The sequence below is a fragment of the Danio rerio genome, chromosome 3 (assembly GCF_049306965.1).
Source record: "Danio rerio strain Tuebingen ecotype United States chromosome 3, GRCz12tu, whole genome shotgun sequence".
Classification (NCBI taxonomy): Eukaryota; Metazoa; Chordata; class Actinopteri; order Cypriniformes; family Danionidae; genus Danio; species Danio rerio.
The window spans coordinates 13697921-13719891 of record NC_133178.1 but is presented as its reverse complement, the minus strand read 5'-3'; the positions used below and the strand labels follow the sequence as shown (position 1 = coordinate 13719891).

At 37.0% G+C, this 21971-nt stretch overlaps 2 protein-coding genes across 54 annotated transcripts in view; one reads left to right on the top strand and one right to left on the bottom strand.

Annotated features, from left to right (window-relative positions):
- Positions 1 to 21971, top strand: part of nme4 (NME/NM23 nucleoside diphosphate kinase 4) — a 56385-nt gene that overhangs the window by 7958 nt on the left and 26456 nt on the right. For 2 of the 4 annotated variants that reach the window (XR_012398211.1, XM_017353700.4), the window contains exon 5: positions 2013 to 2125. Coding sequence is in view for 3 of the 4 variants with exons in the window: in XM_017353700.4 (XP_017209189.1) it covers positions 2013 to 2125 (113 nt within the window). In the remaining variant the exon portion in view is untranslated. 4 annotated transcript variants of the gene reach the window in all.
- The window catches only part of nfixb (nuclear factor I/Xb), a 287289-nt gene continuing 278595 nt past the window's right edge, over positions 13278 to 21971 (bottom strand). For 49 of the 50 annotated variants that reach the window (XM_009299287.5, XM_073943533.1, XM_073943519.1 and 46 more), the window contains one exon: positions 13278 to 16710. In XM_009299287.5, coding sequence (XP_009297562.1) covers positions 16696 to 16710 — 15 coding nt within the window. In that variant the 3' untranslated portion in view covers positions 13278 to 16695. 50 annotated transcript variants of the gene reach the window in all.

The window sequence follows — 21971 nt, the reverse complement described above, 5'->3', positions numbered from 1 at the left end:
TGAAATGCAAGAGTGTATGGTTGTGTCCCAATATTAGGTTGAATGAATAAATATTATTGCTCTGTGCAAATCACTGATAAGCGAATGCATTTGACAAACTGTGCAGTGTACTAGAATGAGAATGCCATGACTTCGAGTGCACTGATATTTCAAGTGTATTTAATGATCATCCAAATTTTTTCGTTTTTTATTTATTGTTTTTTACAAAAATGTTTATTTCAAATGCTAAATAACATAGATGGTAGTTGGATGTCACTTGTAATAGTTTTTCATACTTGTTTATATTTTTCAGCTGTATGTTGAGTGTTTCTTTTTCATCTGATCATTTTTTCTTTCTGTAGGGTTTAAAAAAAAAAAAAAGCTTTGCTGAAGTGTTTTAGAGCGCATAGTAGATCCAAAAATGAAAATCTACAGTTAATTTACTCGCCCTCAGCCCACTGACAATGTTGGTGACTTTTTATCTTCAGTGGAACATTTCTCAGATCAGAATTGAAATGCTCAACTCCCCGTTCAATCTTCCCATCATTGTCACTTGTGCACATCAGAAAAGCAGTTTCTCAGTCCTTTAAACAAGTTGCAAATGCTTTTGTACATCCATACAAATGATTATGTACAATTCTCTGATGTTTAATGTTGATCGAAATGTAGTATTTTGGTCTCTGTTGAATAGCCTCATTCTCCACAACATTTAATCGTTTGTTCATGGCTTAAGTCTTTAAATGCAACATGTCTGAAAAAGTTGTCAATGCATTTTTCTATACATTTTTATTAGACTTTTATGTTTCTAAATCTCTAGAATTGGTCAATTTCTCCCAGGTGAATCGACTTTTTCTAATGAAGGTGTTAAAGGAGATTGTCATATGTTCACATTTCTACTTTAATTTTTCCTTTGTGCTGTGCAGTGCTGTCTTTTCCTTTCTGTATCACAACGACATGATCTGGCAACAAATTACAGTACAAGCTTGTCCAAGTAAAAATGTTTACATCAGAACAGCCCTCCAGAGTACAGTTATATTGACAACATGACTAAGTAATTTGACTGTCTTATCCACACACAATGACACAAGCATTTATTTATTTACGTTCATTGACAGACTTTTGCAATCCATGGTGTTTTGCTATTTGTACATGCTGTTTTGAGATGCACTTTACTGTTTTTCAAATTTCAATTCTGATCTGAGAAATGTACCAAAGTGACTGCACTAAAAAAATCATGGCTTCCTTAATTTTAAGCTCAATCAAACTAACCTTATGAGTCCATTGAACTTACATACTCCTTTAAAATAATGACTTTATTGATCATACATCCTGAAATCAAATCACTTTTCCAACCTTTGAAATGTTTTTGTAGCCTTCTCCCAAGCTGTGCCTTTATCCCAAAGTATCAACTTTATCCCAAAGGTCTTTTGAAAACGGGGTGTAATGCGAGTAAAGGTAAAGATTTTTACAGGGTATTCCATAGACACTAACTGCATATTCATGCATTTTCCTTCAGCATAGTCGCTTATTTATCAGGGGTCACCACAGCAGAATGACTCCCCAACTATTCCAGTGTATAATTTACTCAGCAGATGCCCTTCCACCCGCAATTCACTACTGGAAAACACACATACACACTCATTCACACACTACAGATAATTTAGTTCATCCAATTCACCTATAGCGAATATGTTTTGACTGTCGGGGAAACCGGAGCACCAGGAGCAAACCCATGCGAACACAGGGAGAACATGCAAACTCCACACAGAATCGCCAACTGACCCAGCCAGGACTCAAACCAGCAACCTTCTTGCTGTGAGTCCACAGTGCCAACCACTGAGTCATCGTGCCGCCCCAACTGTATTAGTTTCAGTCTAAGATATTAAAACGCATACCAATAATGCAACTGTATTTATCTAGTTACATTTTTACTTCTTAAAGTGGTTTAGTCTGTTAAATAATGATGCAATGCAACAGAAAAAGGTTGCCGATCACAGACCATCACAGACTGTCCTGCTTTAACTTGTGTTTAGGTGTGGGAGGGTCATAATGTGGTGAAGACGTCCCGCATGATGGTGGGAGACACAGACCCTGCAGCCGCCGCACCGGGGACTATCAGAGGAGACTTCAGTGTGCACATCAGCAGGTATTATTACACTCACACTGACCTCAGACTAGCTCTAAACCACACTAACATTTCTGGTTAGTCAATATACTAAAGCCATTAACATAAACTAACAATGCAAATAAACGTATAACTCATTTAACACGAATAATTAAAGCTTAACATTTACTAAACATGAGCTAACATGAACTAAAAATGCAAAGCTGTATTTAAAAAATAATAATAAACTAGCATTGACAAGTATTAAAGGGATAGTTCACATAAACATTCAATCATTACTCGCCGTTTAAACCTGTTTGAGTGTCTTTTTTTCCCCTGTTGAACACAGGGAAAAATGTTGAAAAAAGCCATTGACTTCCATAGTATTTTTTGTTCCTATTATGGAAGTCAATAGCTGCTTCTTTTTTTTTCCCAAAACTTTTTAGGATATTTTGGTTTGTGTTCAACAAAAGAAGCTCATCAACGTTTAGAACAACTTGAGTGTGAGTAAATGATGAGGATGTTTTAATTTTTAGGTAAACTGTCCCTTTAATGCTGCAACAGATGCATCATCTAACATTCACCAAGGGAACGTTACTACATCTGCTTCAGTGTGTACACGTGCACTGTTCTGTTGAATAAAGTTGGCTAGATGCTGGAGGATGCATGCACAGTGCTGCTTGAATCAGTGAACGAGAACAATTCAATAATTAAATATGAGGGATCATACAAAATGCATGTTGTTTTTTTATTTGGTACATTCCCGAGTACAATATTTGACAGACTACACACACAGTTTACAAGAGAAAAAAAATGTTTAATATAATATGGTTTTAATGCTTTGATCTTCAACTTCTTTTTTTTTTTTTTTTGGTGATAGTTCATGACTTTTCTAGCATCTTCTGCAGATTTTTCCAGCAGTGACTGTATGATTGTGAGATTCATCCTTAAGGATGACTGAGGGACTCAAACACTATTAAAAACGCTTTAAAGCCTCACTAAAACTTAAACTCCTTATTTATTTATTTTTTGAAACATTAGTTTCCTTTAGTTTCTCAGACTACACAACACCAGAAAGCTGATTTATCTAGATTTCAGTTGATGTTTAAAGTGCACCTATTTTACCCCTTTTTAAGAATTAAGATGAGTCTTTTGTGTCACCAGAATGTGTCTGTAAAGTTTCAGCTCAAAACACCCATCAGATTATTTATTATACCTTTCAGACTTTTGGAATTTTCTACTCTGAACAGCCATGTAGCTGTTTTTTTGGCCTGTGCCTTTAATGCTAGTTCTCCCAGCTTACCATTCCATGTGTCTGTCATGCTGTGTTCACACCAGACGTGGAAGAAGCGTCTAGCGTGAATGATTTACATCTTAAGTCGATGCAAAGATGCGAATAGACATCCTGCGGTGAAGCGGCGCGAGTTGAGCGTTTTGCACGATTGTTTCGAGCAAGTTGCTCAAGTTCAAAAATCTAAACGTCTGCAGACAATCACGTCGTGTTAACCAATGAGGAGCTTGCTCTTGTGGGGGTGTGATTATGACGTAGCGCCTCTTGTTGGTGTCCGGGGGAAAATCCTCCTTCCCACACCAGTTCATCAAACCGGGCTTGGCTCAGTCAACCGCTGAAAGCTTCCATCTTCCAGGTCAAGTTTCTGGAGGAGTTTCTGAGCTTACAGAGCTTGGGTGCACCTCTGAATAGATTTAGTGGACTCAGGCACAGCTTCAAGTGAATCAACACTGTTTCTCAGCCTTTTTACAGCACATAAACAGTTATTCTCTCTATAAAATCCATGTTGGCCATTTAGCAGAGAAGCTAGAGTCACCGGGCAGACAGAAGCCCTGCCCATGATGCAAATCTGCATGTATTGTAAAGTGAATTTGACGCGCGAATGAAGCGGGTTTGATGTGGATATGAAGCAAGTAAACTTAAAATGTTCACGCATCTATTTACGCAGGATTTATCCGCGCGTACTGCGTCTGGTGTGAACACCACATCAGTGTGCCTCAATCTCGCCTCGGCTGTGTAACATAAACAGCACCAGGGATATACATCAAATAACGTCAAATAACGTTTGAGAGAAATACTACAGTAAGGACTTTCCCAATGATTATTTAATGTATTTGTTGTGGAATTAATTCAAGCCTGTTTGCGACAATCACACACAATGTCGTTACAAAGTTCACACACACACACACACACACACAGCACATGTTTAACTTTGCACTGTTTTTGCATGGCAAATGTGACGGAATACACGTTAATATCTACTGCTGTATGAATATGCGTTATGTTAATGAACAAAATATACCTAATTTAATGTCCACAAAAACGGGATTGAAGTGTCTTTTTTTTATAATTGTACTGACATGTGGTTGTAGTGATGAAGATGGTGAAATCGCTGTAATTCATTACTAACATGCACTGTTTAAACATGAGCTTGTACAACTCATTTGATGACTTATGATCACAGCGAGCTGAACAGATCTTTTAACCCTGATTGCTTTGTGCATGTGCTGTCTTGTTGACTTACCTACTGCATTACTACAGAGACATGTTAATATGTGGCTGTTAATCAATTTGTTGCAGTGGGCCTCAAAATGGGAGGGATTTGAATCCTATTTAAATTTAAGACAATTAAAAAAAAAGAGACTTGCAGTCTTTATATCACCCCAATATGACTGTGGACACACTATACCTACACACATTTCCGTCCAAACAGCTTACAAAAGATGATCTTCTTTATGAGTGCCCTTTAAATCTTATTTTTTTTAGTAATAAATATATATTTTGTACCAGGGTCAGTCAATTAAAAAAAACAACATGCACCTTGTATGATCAGTCTAGCTGAGGTGAAATGAATAAATGTCTGCTCACTGCTTCAGAAATGTGGTGCATGCGTCTGATTCAGTGGAGGGAGCGCAGAGGGAGATCTCGCTGTGGTTTCACCGCTCGGAGCTCGTGGACTGGGAGGGATGCGATCACAAAAACATTTACCACCTCTGAGAGATGCACAGTGATGTCTGTGTGTTCAGTTCACTTCAATAACCTCATATGGGACAATTCCAGGTCAATTTCATTAATGGCACAGAAAAATCTTTTGCTTGGCTGTGTAAATTATCATTGTAATGTAACAATTGAATGTAAATAGGTTACAATGGTTCTATTTTATATTACAAACAGTATTCAAATGTATTTTGAAGAGTGTTTACAAAAGGTGGCCTTCAATATTTTAAACTGACTCTTTGCTTTGCACAAGTGCTGGTTACAATAGACTAATTTGTTTGAAAGCTTTAATAGTTTAGCAATTTTGTTACTTTTTAACATATTCAGTGATTAATATACAATGTTGACCACTTTAAAAGATGTGTTTAAACAATGTGGGTTAATGTTTTTTTTTTTTTAATAAAAAGGAAAAATTACTTGCATTTGTTACCCAATCCCCTCTCTGAGGGAAATTAAAAATGTAATAACAATACATTAATACATATAGACTGTTAATTTATCAAGAAAATGTTCAATAAATGCTTGCTATAATAAAAAAAAAGTGAATCTACTTTTAGTACTGCCGTTTAGTGATGGCTGTTTTTAAAGCTGTTTTTCGGTGCGAGTATTGAATTGGCAGAATCAAGTGATTTCAGTTAGCGTGGCTTCATTATTGCATAATTTGTTTGGAAATGTTAATGGTATTCTGCAGGACGACCTGTGTAATATAAACTACACATCAACTATGCAGGATCATACAGATCGCCCTCTTGTGGCCAATCACTGAACAGCTTTCACAGGTATCACCTGATCTCGGATCTGTTTGAATGAGCCATTGTAAAAACCAACAGTCTCTTTTTGGCCTGGGGTCTGTTCTTCATATGTGGATTACTTGATTACTGTAGCTGGATTTGGTTATTGACAATTTAATCCAAGATTGTTTTGTTTTTCAAAACTCATCCGAGAGTTCTTGTCATAACAACAGTTCAGGTCTGCTCGGGAAAAGGCTTATTTCTTATAAAAAGGATCAGACTAGGTAATTTCAAGTAATAGTGAAATTATGTACTGAATGCTGATTTTTTTTTTTTTTTTTTTTTTTTAAGGAAAATGGTAAAAAAAAAAAAAAAAAAAAAAGATGCGAGTAGCCTGTTATTATTGTTATTTCTCAAACATATGGTAAAACAACATTAAAAGCATTAGACCTTTGTGTAAGTCTACTGTTGGTTAAAATGCTCAATTTAGTTTAGACTATTCCAAGTCTAAACTAAATTGAGCATTTTAACCAACAGTAGACCTACTCAAAGGTCTTGACTTGGACTTGAACAGACTTTTTAATATGATGACATCAGAATGCAACCATTCATAATTCTGAAGGTGAATGATTGTGTTTGAGACATATGCTATTTACTGGTAAAATGAGACATTGGAGATTCTCTTGCATTATATTCAATATTATATAGGCTAAAGTAGTTCTACTGCCCCAGTAAACATTTATTTTCATGCACACACTGTGTTCGCTATGAAAGAAAAAAAATCATAACTTTAAAATGCAATATGATAATTTAAATGAGGTTTGAGCTTTCGGTTTCATTTTCACGGCCGAGTGCGTTCATGTCATGGCTGCAGTCCCTCTGAAGGAAAAAACACAAACATGCAAATCATACTTCCTGCGTGGCTCCCAAACGATCGCTCTGCAACAAAGTTGTTTTTTTTACAACTTTATTACCTGTTTATTACAGCCTACGCAGGTTCTGTTCACTAGACATCATTCACGTGTCCTTTTGGTAGTAAACAGTGCGTCGGCTCAAGTGTGATTTTGCTGCTGCGATTACATCGTTACATTACAGTTGTTCTCCATTGGTTTGGCTCATTTCTTGAAACAGAAATTACATTCTCAAAATTCTAAGATCATTTGGCAAAACAGTGTTACAGTTTAGCACAAAGCTATAGCTCACTTGCAAAAGCTCATATCTCTCCCAGAACAGTTCACTCATGCATCAAAACTAAATTCCTTTCTCAAATAGAAAGTCAGTGCCACAAAAATGGAAATATCCTTCTCAATTGCTTTGGCTCATTTCTTGAAACAGACCAGACATTCTCAACACTCTTGGTGCTTTTGCCAAAATAATGTGGATGGTTCGGCACAACACCATGGTTCACCTACAATAGCTCATACCTTTCCCAAAACAGTTCACTCATTTGTCAAAACTAAATTCTCTTCTCATTTAAACAGTCAGTGCCCCCAAAATGCTTTGTCCCTTTAGCATTGTGTAAGCACTGCAAGTCAAAAGGTTTAGAGTTTTGTCCCCATGGCAAAGGACCACTAAAATATCCCTCATGTCCACCTTACAATCTTATCCCAGTCCTTCATTGATAATGCTTACTGTACCGTTTTTGTCTAGCTAACAGAATACAATTGTGTATAAAACTGAAAAAAAGAAATACGATTTTAGGGTAAGAGTAGCTTCCAAGCTTTGACGTCACACATTGCACTCATACTGCTAAGGAAAGGGTAACTCCTTTTTTTTTATTGTAATGATCAACCACACACAAAGTAACTTCCATATATCAGAGCAAGAAGAAACTGTATACAGCATAATAAACTGTAATATAAACACACAATCAAAATACTAGAGTGCTATAAATAAAGCTGGAGTTTCATAACAGTTCTTTACTGCCCGCTGTTCTCACCCTCCTGAGCATCCACACGCTAAAGTCTGTGGCCACAGACATCACAGTGTACCGTATATTCTCTCTTGCAATGCAAAGAGGGAAGAAATGGTGTTAATGTCGCAACCATCCCCTACAATGATCAAATGTTCCAAGGATTCACCTACTGCATGGTATTCATGGTATTATGGTCTTGACTAATTTTGACAATTGAACAAACTATTGTGCATGTGATGACTTCAATGAAATGACTCTGACACGTTTTGAAGAGAACAACCAATAGACTGAGAATTGACAATCAGTTTAGATCAGGAGTGTCAAACTCCGTTCCAAAAGGGCCGCAGCTCTGCACAGTTTAGTTCCAACCCTGCTCCAACACACTTACCTGTAGGTTTCAAACAAGCCTGAAGGACTCAATTAGTTTGATCAGGTGTGTTTAATTAGGGTTGGAACTAAACTGTGCAGGGCTGCGACCCTTTTGGAACTGAGTTTGACAGCTGTGGTTTAGATCAACAAGATCTATTCACTTGGACATTGTGCTAAATGTAGTAATCTGTACTAAATCTGCTAAAATCTGTACTTAATCATTTGCAAAGATGTACTAAGACATTTGCAATTTGATGAAATGAATGAGAAATTCAATTCTGTTGTGAACAATTGGCAAGTGGTTCGGAGGTTTGTCCATGTTGTTTTGAGAATGTAATTTGTTTCAAGAAATGAGCCAAACCAATGGAGTAAAACTGTAAGACAGAAATGACATTTCTGGGTGAATTATATCTTATATACTCAGTGTGTGACATTTAACATCATTTGGAGGTGTCCATGTTGCTAAGCTGAGGGTTGAATCGAGTTTTAAAAATGTATGAATAAAACCTCTGCAATCTACCCTACAAAATAAAAAAGTGGGTGTTCTCTACCCAAGGGGTTCAAAGAGAATTAAAAAAAAAATGGACTTACAAATACGTACTATTTTAAGGTGCTGACTGAGTGAATTGTGTATGATAATAGTCATAACCAATATTCAAATTATTCAAATAACTTATGCAGTCATGCACACGTTTTGACAGCTAATATGTCGGTGATTTAGTTGCAGAGACCTTTTTACCAATGCTTATTTGATGCAAAATTAATTAAAGCAGTGAATAGACCTAGGCTACTATAATAAATAAAATCCGCTCTAAAAGTAAAACTAAATAAATTGCTTAATACTGACATAAAAATGTAAAGCATGGGTCTTAAAGGCCCCGTTTACACTGTCAGTTAAATGAGACCCAACTCAAATTTTTCTTGCTCATATGTGACAGATTGGATCTCTTCTATGACCATGAAAACATGAAAAAAACGCATGCATTTTAATATTTAGAGATCAATTCCAGGCCTCCAGATATGTGACACTGCGACTATCATGTAAACAGGCAGATCGGATTTGAGGCATGCTGGTCTTTGTACATCATTAAACTTGGGACAATGTGGTACTTCTCTGCGGTTTAATGACGTAGAAGGAAGAGCGTGTGTGGAGACGCTGACATGGTAAACAATAACATGGAAACATGGAGAAGGACAGTGGTCGATGGCAGAAGTTAGCAGCCTTCTTGCCCTGTTGGGAGACGAGTCAGTGGAGGACACCATATATAAACCATAGGCGCAAGCTGCGATGACGCCTCTTTCCTCCCTTCTCCGCTTCAAAATTATTTTAAAGTTGGGCGATCTTCACATTTAGCAGAGCTAACAGCAAGACAATTTCTTCCATCATGGCGCAGATGCTAGAACCTGCCTTTACACATGTGCGACGTCGTAAGTTGTATGGCAAGTGTAAACGCATGATTCAGACAATTAGAAGAATGTCTTCACTGCTTGGGGCTGAAGTGAATTCCTGGAGGGCCGCAGCTCTGCACAGTTTTACTTCAACCCTAATCAAACACAACTGATACATCTAATCAAAATGTTTGAGACTCTTTTGAACACCTCCATTATTTGGATCAGCTGTGTTTGATTAGGGTTGGAGCAAAACTGCAGAGCTGCGGCCCTCCAGGAATTCACTTTAAGACCCATGGTGTAAAGCATGCAGCCTACAACAAAAGTGGAAAGTTCATCAAATGAAATCAAATGATGCCATCACGCTGCTCTGCCAAAAATTTGAATCATCTTTCAGTTTGGAAGATAAGGGAGGCTGAAAAGAACCACACAAGGTCAGCATTACAGTCAAGAACATCCTTTTATTCAATCAGTTAAAGGTGCTGCTCTTTCTTGTTTTTCTTATTATGGAAAAGAAATCGTAATCAACACATGCATTTCACCATGAGCTCTGGAAGGAGTGTGGACCGAAGGGCGCCGCTCGAGGCCTTCAAACCGAGGTCTCGCGCTACGCTAAAGCATCCGCTCAGTTTAAACAGTACAAAACTAAATAGCAAAGAAAGAAAATGGACGGCCAGTACCAGGGAGGGACAACGAGAGCTTCAAACGCATGTCCATCACTATGGCTTTCACTTATTAGTAAATCACTGCCGACTCACAAAGTGAAACGATTGCATAATTAGTTTGTGGGAGGAAGCGAGTTGTTGATAAGCACAAGTCGGCTTTTGCTGGTGAGAAGTTTAATTTAATTCTCGCTCTTTTTTTTTTTTATCACTTTGGTTGAAAAGGATAAAAATAAATGATCATTTTGAAACTGTCGCTTTCCCTGGGCTGAAACCACTCCGTTTTTAAGGTGCTTTGTTTACTTTTTTGTGTATTTTTTTCCGCTTTAAATTAAATATCTGGTCACTTACAACCATTCGAAAGGTGCATCATCAATACAGATTCTTAATACATACAGATTATAGCAAATCAACTGGATTTGGTAACAATCAAAAAAAAAAAAAAAAAAGAAATAAATAGATTAAAACAACCCTATTCTACCCCAGCGGTCAGCCTCGTTTTCGTAACCTCGTCCATCTTTTTAAAAAAACAAACAAACAGAAAAGCACCCGTCGGTCGGACGTCCCACCAGAGCTCACCAGCGTAACTTGTTCACGTACATTAACTGTTCAATGGAGAAGCTGAAGAGATCGGTATGAATACAACGTGAAGCGTACAGACAAGAATAACATGTGAGCTAACTGCATTCTGCTCAGACAACATTTTTTTTTTATTTTAAAACCCCTCCGTTCAGAGAAAAGGGGCGCAGGGAAAAGGCGATGGTTATGCAACTATAGACTACTCCAGTGTCCAAAAGAGGCAGAAGACAAGATTACAGAGGAAGAAAAAAGCAAGACAGATATTATCATCATTTTTTTGTTCTTTTTGTACAGTTTTCTTAATTATCCAACAATAAAAAGAGGAACTAAGTCACACCGATTTCCTTTAGTACTATATATACTGCTTTGATAAGGAGAAATACAGAAGTTTGAAGGAGGGGACTTTTTTTTTTCTTTTCTTTTTTTTTCTTTTTTGTAGTTTTTTTTTTGAGATGGGCACTCAGGATTACAAGATGGTGTCTGTGAACAAAAGGCACTTTTTAGGGACAACCTTTATGATGCTCTGAGTCTAACACTAGATCACAAAACAAATATTTAGAGTCATTTACAAGGAGGGCCGGTAGAGGGCGCTGTAGGGTCAGAGGGGAAGGGGTTCAACTCTCTCTCTCTCCTTCTCTCTGATTGGTCACTTTGAGCGTGGAAAGAATGTAATTTTGTATAAAGCATAAACAGGGATGCTGTTTTGTAAATCGATCATTCTAAATGTCAGACTGCACGATTTTCATAGTAGCGTTACAGATGTTTTCACACCGCATGACTAGCGTTTCGTCGCTGCTGTGTTTACACTGTAAGATGGATTGGCGACAGGGAGTTTCAAACTGCATGACTTTACAATCAGAAGAATCGCAGACAACTTTGTCTCGGTCCACAAACTATGTCTCACAACCAAACACGTGAGAAGTGACATGGAAACAACACGAGGTCATGTAGTAGCCTAAATTAACTAGCCTACACAATGAGAAAGAAGCCTTTAGTGGGATAAAAAATTACTTGTTTTGCAGCCCTGGCTTTTGAAGGGCATTTGGGAATTATTTCTTCTCACCTTTTTTTGGTTTTCGACATAACAGAGACTGGTGCTCCTGCCAAATAACACTAGTGCTACCTTCATTTCTTAGGCCAAAAAGAAGCCATTTTAACTTCTACCACAATTGGATCACTTTTCACAGGGCATGATTTTGTTTCGACAGCTCCAGATGTTTAGAAAGCTAAGTATCTGAGGTGTGTCGGCGACTTATTGGCGATTCTCTGATCGCGTATTTGACAGTTCACACTGTGTGATTATCTATGTTTCCCATTAAAGATGCGAATTAAATGAATGCGCGAAAATGGATTATCACATAAAAGATGTGCGAATAAAGCAGCGTTTCCATCCAATGATTCAAAGAGAACAAAATCTTCACTTCCTGATTAACGGGTAGCAAATACCAACAGTAAAGACGAAATTTGCTGCGGTAGGAGAAGCTGCATCAATCATTTCTTCATTTAATAAATGACTTGCGCCTCAGAAAACAATGCCCACATGTAATGAACACGTAGTGGCGTTAGAAGGCGTGAGACGTGGAGCACAGATGCTCTGATGAGCATCTTGGCGTTTCAGTCAACTGTTTTTTTTTTTTATTTTATGTGCATATCCAAATTGCGCATACAAATAGGTGGATGGAAATAGGTAGATATTATTACTCGCATGAACAAGCACTGATTAGCCTGTGATAGGATTTTTCAAAACTTGTCGCCGGGTCAAATCATGCAGTCTGAACTTGGCATAAATTAAAAAGTGTGTATATAATACATAGACACCACTTAGTTTGTAGCTTACACAGGGCATTTTAGATTATACGAGCTGTGTTAAAGCCTCTCCCATGAACAGGGAAGATCTTGTCATATATCAGTGAAACAATTTGAACATACAAAAAAGCCTGCAAAGTTTTTTCGATGAAACTTTACGTTCTAAGACAGCAGCTTCAAAGCATGTAAGTCCTAAAAACTGGAATGCATAGCATAAAAAATCCGGTTAATATCTTGCTGTCAGTCAACATTCCTTGAGAAAAGGTTGGAGGAAAAATGCCTTTTGTCACAACCTTGACCACTATGAACCCCCTTCCCTCTTTAGCAAATACAAAAAGAAAAAGAGAACGCTTTTTTCCCCCTAAAATTTGCTAACACTTATTTTTTTTTTGTCATCTTATGTATAATAATCCATAAAAAGCACCTGTTTCATTTAGTGATATATTCTGACATGTCACAAAAACAGTTTCATCAGCCCTCCTAAGTTTTGAGAACAAATCATTACAAATAAACGATAAAAAAAGCAGAAAAAAAGGAAAGATTACAAAAAACAAATTCCCAAAACTTACAAAGAGCGTTTCCTCTCTCTGTCTCTCGCTCGCTCTGTCCGCCCTGTAGTTTAGAGTCCCGGACGGCAAGGACTTTACTATAATAGAAGGATTTTTCACCTCTACGCTTTCCTGTACACCCTAACAATCAGACAAACACAGTTTCTACCCAAGGCATTGCACATGGCTCAATCAACACACTTTATTTTGCAATAACAAATACTTCCTGTCCAAACACAATAGAAAAATCAAAAGCCGTGCATTATTTTTTTTTTAACTCTACGCTATGCTGTACGTTTTTAGCGGAAATCTGATTTCCGCCAGTTTATTTTCCACTCTAATTATTATTATTATTATTATGATTAAGTGCAGAACCGGGGCCTGGTACTTCTGAACGGATTGATGATAACTCGCCATACTTCAAAAAATAACTAGACTGCCACTGAGCTTATTAGGCAAATAATAAAAAAAAAACATGTATATATAAATATATATGGATATATCCTGTATATATAAAGATGTTTGTAACTTGTGAGCTGACGCTTGTTTTTTTTGTTTTTTTTCTTCTTCTCATAAAAATTTCACGCTCCTCTATAGCTTATATGCAAGAAAATAACCTGAATTCATGTTTAACAAATTGCATAATGGGAATACAGAGGCACTTCCTTTGATTAGAAAAGAAAAGACCATTGCCATCACGATTCTCGGGTGGGTTTTCTAGCAAAAAGCGATGACACGGCCGCCGTCCGGCAACAATGCTTCCCTGCAGTGAGATTCATGGTCAGGCAGTCCAGTTATTTTGTGAGGTTATCGATTACAGCTAAAGGTTTGTTTAATGGAGGCTTCCCTTTGTAATCAATCTCTGTGGAGGACAGTGTGTGTGTGTGTGTGTGTGTGTGTGTGTTTGCACATACTTATTATTTAAGACAGCCATTCTGAAATGGAGTGAAACCTAGTAAACTCGACTCCGAGTGACCCACTTCCCTCTGATATGTCAGGCATTCTTTTGCTCCGCAGTGATGTCACATGTTCTTGGAACACGGACTTCTGGGAGTGTAAACAAAATACAGAAGTGGGCGTGTCTCTATGGCCGTCTTTATTAGCGCTAACCAACCGGGGACTTTTAGCCTCGATACAAAAACATTCTAAATAACGGAATGACTAGTTGCGACTAAGTAATCAGCTACTAATATGCTCTCACAAGAACATTTCTACTTTAATTGAAAAACATATTTTTTTTTCAAGCATATGGCTTTAATTAAATAATAATTAGAGAATTGTAGCTGTCACATTTAAGGCTCATTCACACTAATATTGATAATAACTGAAGGCTGATTTATACTTCTGCGTCAAATGCATGCATATGCCTCAGCGCAGCCTTCGCACGATGGCATAGCCCTCGCCAAGGCTGACGCCGATGCTGACCTCTCAAAAAATGTAACTACACGTCGCAACGACACATAGCGCAAGCTCTGTGATTGGTCAGCTTGCTACCAGTGACATGCGTAGGCGGAGTTGAGAGCAACGGAGTGAGTGTTTACAAGTGTGGAGTTCCGTGAAGGAAATCTTTTTTTGTGTTGCACGTCCGCCTTTTCCTGCGTTTGAATTAGCAGGTTTTAGCTACTTGTAGTGTTCAGAAAAAACAAACGCTGAAGTATAAATCAACCTTTAGGTGTTCACAAGTAAATGCATAATAATGTTTTATTTGTTACACTGTAAGAGCGCACTGAATATCCAGTTCAACAGGTGAAGGACTCTGATTGGCTGTCATTGTTTTTATCGTTTATCAATTCGGCTGAAAAAGTTAAAACGTAGTCTAGTTGTGACTTAAAGGGACACTAAGTTACAACTAACTATTAAATATTTTTGTGTTGCACCACTGAACGTTTACGTTTAAACGTAACGCTATGTTTAACGATTTAAATACTTTTTATTGGATATTACGTCATTAAATACGACTGTACGGAGAGCTTACGACCTGCTAACTATGGTTTCCCGTAAGAACTTGTGGTGCAACCGAAGTAAGAACAAATTTAGTTACAAACTTTATGGTAGTTACTAAGCCCATAGTGTGAACTTAACGTTCCAGTTAAAGAACGAACAGCTGGTGCAACCCTACCCTGGATTTTTCCCCCCAGTGAGAACATTGTTATAAGTGCAGACTTTGCTACTGTTTTACTTTTGTATATATTGTGTACAGATGATTGACGGAAGTAGTGAGTGAAATCGTTTCTGTTTTAATAGAATCCAGTTTGAGCAAAACCTTCAGTAGAGTTCACATCAAAGGGGTATATGCACACAGACATTTCATTTCAGGCAGCCAGCCTCAGCGCTTCCGGTGAACAGTCTTTCCATTATAAAATCGTCACGTTTAAGGTCTGATTTCTTTAAAAATGAGTGATTTTTTACTGCCTGATTGCTGTACGATATAAAGTGGGTCTTAAACCATACAAGAAGCACTGCATTAAAATCCATTTCCCCCTGCCATGTCATTTATTTTACCCCAGTATTTTCAATGGAGTTTTTGCACTCGCCAGCTGCTCCTGACAATCTTTTAAATTGTTTTACGCTTGACTAAATCAATGCTTCAGTCTATTTAACTGAGTGTATTTTAATTACATTACAACATCGATGCTGTAAAAGAAACCTTATGAAAAGTCACATTAGACTTTCACCAGAAGTTTATCATTAGATGATTAACACTAGCTGTGCATATATCCCATTCAAAGTAACACAAACTGACTGTTGCTTAGTGAATTTGGTTGATTTAGTGTATCACTGCACTATTACCAGCAAACAGAGGTCCTTTAACAGCCACAAAATCTCACAAATGTGCCTTAAATGTGTGCGTTGTCTGTCCTACAGGAGTGCTAAAAAAATCTAGCTGGCTAAGGGCCTGAAATGACAAAACATTTTTGTTCAAGGCCTAAAAATGAGGACGTCCTTTCAGAAGCATCTCTGGGTAGTTTGTAGCGTGTGTTCATTTTTCTCCGCAATCTAATGTGCAAATAATGTCCGCCGTCGATCAATAGTGCACGTCAATCTAGTGTTCTTCTCATATTTGTAGTGCAATACTTCTGCTTTTCGTAGTTAGTTTATGAATTGAATGAAGAAGGGAACATTAAACAGCCGTTTCACCCGCTATAAATGTGAAACGTCTAGTGAATTTTAGTGTCGCCTGTTTGCTGAATGTCAGCACGTTTAAGTGTTTTGATTACAAACAAAATATAAGGGATCGAGTACAAATCTTGCATGTTTGTTGTGTCTGAATCCTCACCACTGAAACTGTTGAAAATCCCGGCCATTGTATACTACATCCTTGTTGCTAGTATGATTTAGTGTCTCTGTAGATCAGATGCTGTAGTTTGTGTGTGTCAGTCCGTCTGTTTCCTCCGCCGGTGATCTGACAGTCTTTAGCGGAGCTGCTCATGTGGGTTTGAAGGGCGTCTGACGGTTGGCAAATACATGCTCGAACGTTTCCCAATCATATTCTGCTCACGTCTCGTAGGGTGCGTTTCGGGTGGGAGGGAATTTTCAAACAGGATTTTTTTTTTGTCAAAAAAGAAAACTTTCAAATTGTGTCGACAGGTTGCAGGCAGGACCTCGTCAAAGGAACCATGACTGTAAAAAAAACACATAATATAAAGGCATTGTTAGTGTTTTACTATATTTGACTTTTTTGCAATCCATTATTTAGCAACATGATACAGATTTTTCTCCATTTCTGAGAACTCTCTTAAACACACATTTTTACATGACACCACTAATATACTTATAAACGGAATATTTTAAAAATGTATTAAAATATTAACAATATGACACGGTTTTGTAACACTTAAAAACTGGCACACATTTCTACATCACACCCACACTACTTGACAAAAGTATTGTCGTTGATCCTAGTTGTAAGAGCAACAAATAATAACTTGACTTCTAGTTGATCATTTGGAAAAGTATTTTTATTTATTTTTTTTTACATGAATCATCTGTTGAATATCACAAATACTGCAGAAGACCTATTGGAACCCGCATGGACCCAAGATTCTCACAGATATCAGTCAAGTTTGGTTTTGAGTTACATTCAGTATGGGGGCGTGCGAGAGATCTGCAGAGTGGATGGCAACATCAACAGCCTGAGGTATCAAGACATTTGTGCTGCCCATTACATTACAAACCACAGGAGAGGGCAAATTCCTCAGCAGGATAGCGCTCCTCATACTTCAGCCTCCACATAAAAGTTCCTGAAAGCAAAGAAGGTCTAGATGCTCCAGGATTGGCCAGCCCAGTCACCAGACATGAGCATTATTGAGCATGTCTGGGGTAAGATGAAGGAGGAGGCATTGAAGATGAATCCAAAGAATCTTGATGAACTCTGGGAGTCCTGCAAGAACGCTCTCTTTGCCATTCCAGATGACTTTATTAATACATGATTTGAGTCATTGCAGAGATGTATGGATGCAGTCCTCCAAGCTCACGCAATTCATACACAATATTCATTCTTCCTCCACTGCACCATGACTTTATATTCTAGACTGTACATTATTTCTTTTAAGTGACAAAACTTTTGTCTAAGCTAAGTCGGACCTTACTGTCCTAATAAAATCATCAAAAATCAAGGAATGATCATATTTTATTTTGGTAAAATAAGTGTAATCTAGAGGCATTTGCCTTTCATATAGCCTCTGCTGATAACAAATGATCAACTAAAAGACAAGTTATTATTTGTTGTTCCTAAAGTTTGGATAGGCGACAAGACTTTTGTCAGGTGTACTAGTTATAAAACTTTATATTTCAAAATATAATTGTAACGCTATGAAAATAGCAACATGACAAGACTTTTAATAATACAAATTAGTAATTTAATCATTTTTATAATTTTGTGGAAATTTGATAATCGGATGTATTAAAATATTCCTCAACCAACAGTTACTGAAGAAAAACCATTAAATTGTAATTCAAATAAACATCACATACACAGGAAAACCTCTATTTTAGCTTTAAATGTTTATGTTGAAGCAACCCAAACACTGTGCATTTTTAAATCTCAAATGTAAAAAGCTAAATCTAAATATTTTTGAGGATGTGCTGCAGTTTCTGAACCAGCAAACCTCTTTCTGACGCGTCTCTCTAATGCTGACGCACTGATTTTCCTACCTACTCTTAATACAGATCATAAAGTCCAAATCTCACTGATAACAACTATCAACAGAGAAATATTTACAGTTTATAGTGCATTTACATCACGCTGGAGTTACAGAAAAACACCCCAAACTTGTCATTTCTTATGTTTATAAAAAAAAAAAAAAAGTGTCCGCAGCTGAGTTACCTCTACACATTTGACTGTTTATCGATATTAAGGTGAAGCTATTATCCTTCGTTCACAAGTCAGGTACTACTTGGAAAGTGAAGTACATGTAAATGTTAGTCTGTAACATATGGACAATAAACAGAGCAAATAAATGTTACTGTATGTAAAATATGATCATTTATATTTATATGGAAATTATATAAATTTATTGACTTATTCTGCAATGCAGAAGTGCACTCGTTATTGCGATTGTTTTAGAACTTCAAATTCAGTTGCCTATGGAAGAAATTATTATGAATAATAAAGAGCAGAAAACGGTCAAACTACCTGCTCTACAAACAAGTGTGTACATGACTATACCAGGGTATCCGCGGGGTCATAAAAAGTCTTAAATTCACTGAAATATTGTGTTGTAGGTCTTGAATCATTTTAAACAGGCATTCATTTTATTATATTCAAGTAAAGCTACCCAATCAGGCCAACACCCATCCAATTATTCTATCTCAACTCTTATTTATTAACTCTATTTATTAACTCTATTTCTATTCATAAACATATGTTTAATTATCAAACTTACAAAAACATTTGTTTTTAATGTTTTTATGTTTGGACCATTAGAAAAAATCCTTAGAGTTCAACCTTGTGCAAGTCTGAAATTTAAATCAGAATGGTCTTAAATAGGTCTTAAAAAGTCTTAAATTTGTCTTGATGAAACCTATAGACACCCTGTATACACAAAAAGGAAAATAATGTAATAAGAAAATGTCAGTTTGCAACCAAGCAGCAGAACGAGCTGTTTTTAACGTCTACATATCAATGGAAGTGAATAGGACCAGAAGTCTTGAGCCAAAAAGATTCCAATAACTATGGCCGCTCAAATGTTAAGAATATTGTCAATAGATTTTTAAACCAGTACTCAGTAAATCTAAATGTTATGTAAATGTCTGTCACTTTTGTTTGGGGTGAACCACACATTTTTAAGCGACACTACACAACATTCCTGTTGTGGTTTGTAAGTATTATATTTGAGCCTGGTGCACTAACTGTACTGTAAATTGTAATGTGTTATTCATGGGTTACATTGACAAAAATATTATCAAACACATATATATATATTGTTGAGAACTAAATTAATATTTAAAATGATTATTATTTTAGTTTGGCTGGAATAAACAAATATATTTAAAACATTTTTAAAAACGGCTAAGGTCAATTTCATTTAAAATACAGATATTTTTGATTGGCTACAGAACAAACTACTGTTGCCCAATGACTCGCCTAATTGAGCCCTTTAAATGGCACGTTTAAGTGGAATATTAGTTGCTTGCAAACAAACTAGTAAAAATAATGTACACATCATGACAAAGACTAAATGAATTCATTCTCCTTCAGCTTAGTCCCTTATTTATCAGGGGTTGCCACAGCAGAATGAACCACCAACTATTCCGGCATATTTTTCACACCCTTCCAACTGCAACCCAGTACTGGGAAACACCCATACACACTCATTCACACACACTACGGCCAATTTAGTTCATTCAGTTCACCTGTAGTGCATGCCTTTGGACTGTGGGGGAAACCGGAGCACCCGGAGGAAACCCAAGCCAACATGAGGAGAACATGCAAACTCCACACAGAAACACCAACTGACCCAGCCGGGACTCAGAACCAGCGACCTTCTTGCTGTGAGGTGACCGTGCTAACCACTGAGCCACCGCTTAGTTATTTGAAATTAGTTATTAAAGCTTGTGTTTAAACACAGGAGGGCAAATAGTTTCACTTTTAACTCTCTCTATATTATAACTATCTTTTACATGATACACTCACTCACTATCTCTGCCAGTAATCACTGAATGCTCATGTTGAGATTGTGAAACTGAAGCTCTACATTGAACTCTCCCTCCTGATTGGCTTTTTACAAAACTGGCTCTGTGGAAGTCAAATGCTGGACTCTCGGTATGAGGGGGGGCTGCTGGGAACTTTTGTTCAGCTTGACTCCTGCAGGTCAGCAGCCGGACGGGACGAGCGCTCCTCCTGCTCTCACATCCTCCCTCATCTGCTCTGACATCATGTCTCGTTGCTCCGAGCAACCAGACGAACGGGACGTGACTTCTCAGTTTAGAGGCCGTGCTTCAACTTTGCGCCTCTTTTTTTTTTTTTCTTTCATGATTCTGATCCCAAAACACCCAAACACAGTCAACAGTGACTCTTTTTTTTTAATAGGAACCACATTGTAGGTTCATTATTACTTCTCAAGTTGATACAAATTGCAATCATATCGCATGCTTAAATATGCAAATGATGCATTAATGACTTAACTTGCATACATTTCTAGCACAAAACAATCAGAACTTTGGAGTCACTTTGGTTATTTTGGTTTTAAAATAAACATATTAGAGTAAAGAGAGATTTTGGGAAGCTCTTTTTTATCACTTGATCATTCTGAAAGTACTGAAAACAGGAAAAAATAATTGTTTTTTGTTTAAAATGTTTATAATCAGGGAAATTATCTATGAACAGAAGTCTGTGAATATAGATCTGGATAAATCTGTGGAGTTTGGTGTGTGTAAAGCTGCTAAAGAGGAGATTTACGGCACGCTGTATTAGAAAAAAAAGTCAGCATTTAAAATTTTTTATTGTAAATGTAATTTACAGACACAAAGTCAAAAGAAAAAGTATTAATTTAAAGTGTATTTTATATGTATTCTTGACAGTAGACTGAATAATGCTTTTAAAAAATCCAAAAAGCTACAAATGTCAATTCATGGATGCATGGGAGAAAAAACCCAACTTACTTTCTTTTTTGTTTTGGCCATGTGTGTCTCACATGTGTGTATTGGTGATTTTAGAGGATGTGTGAATTTAATTAGCTGTAGTGGTGTCTGAAACCATAGTGGACATTACTGAGTGCACTTATTTAATCCCACAGTGCTCCACAATAATAAGTGCATCCATAATGCCACAATAATTGCTGTGTTTTTCCAGATGGTGGCGCTCACAGCTTACTCATACACCTCCATCTTCTAAAGTGTTGCTCCAGAAATGCTAAACGTTCATGCTCAACTAATCTCTTCATTACTGCTAAGTTTGCAAAGTTTCAATGATTGATTATTAAAAATCCAGCACAAACTGCAAAAGCGGCTGCTCTTTTAGATCATTCGGTGTCTCAGTTCACTTGTTTTATTCATTAAAACTGGACAAATTGGGGAATAGTAAAGAATGATGACGAGACCACAGCTCATGTGTCTTACATTTGAGTTTTAGATCTGCTGAAGGACCTTTGAAAACCTTAATAAAGTTCATCCTCACGAGCATCTGTCAGGTTTCTTTAAACTACATGCTGCATGTTTCAGTATCAATGCAGTCACGTTTGCATATTACAGTGATCATTAAGTTGAAATTTTGGAGCAGCGTTTAAGAAAATCTCTTTGAATTAAAATTATGATTGGAGTTTCCTAATCCAGTTTCACATTCAATAATAATAATAACAACAATATACATTTAAATTGTTGTCTTGTATTTTGTACCACAATGTATTGCACTACATTTTTAAATACATTGATAAAAAAGACAT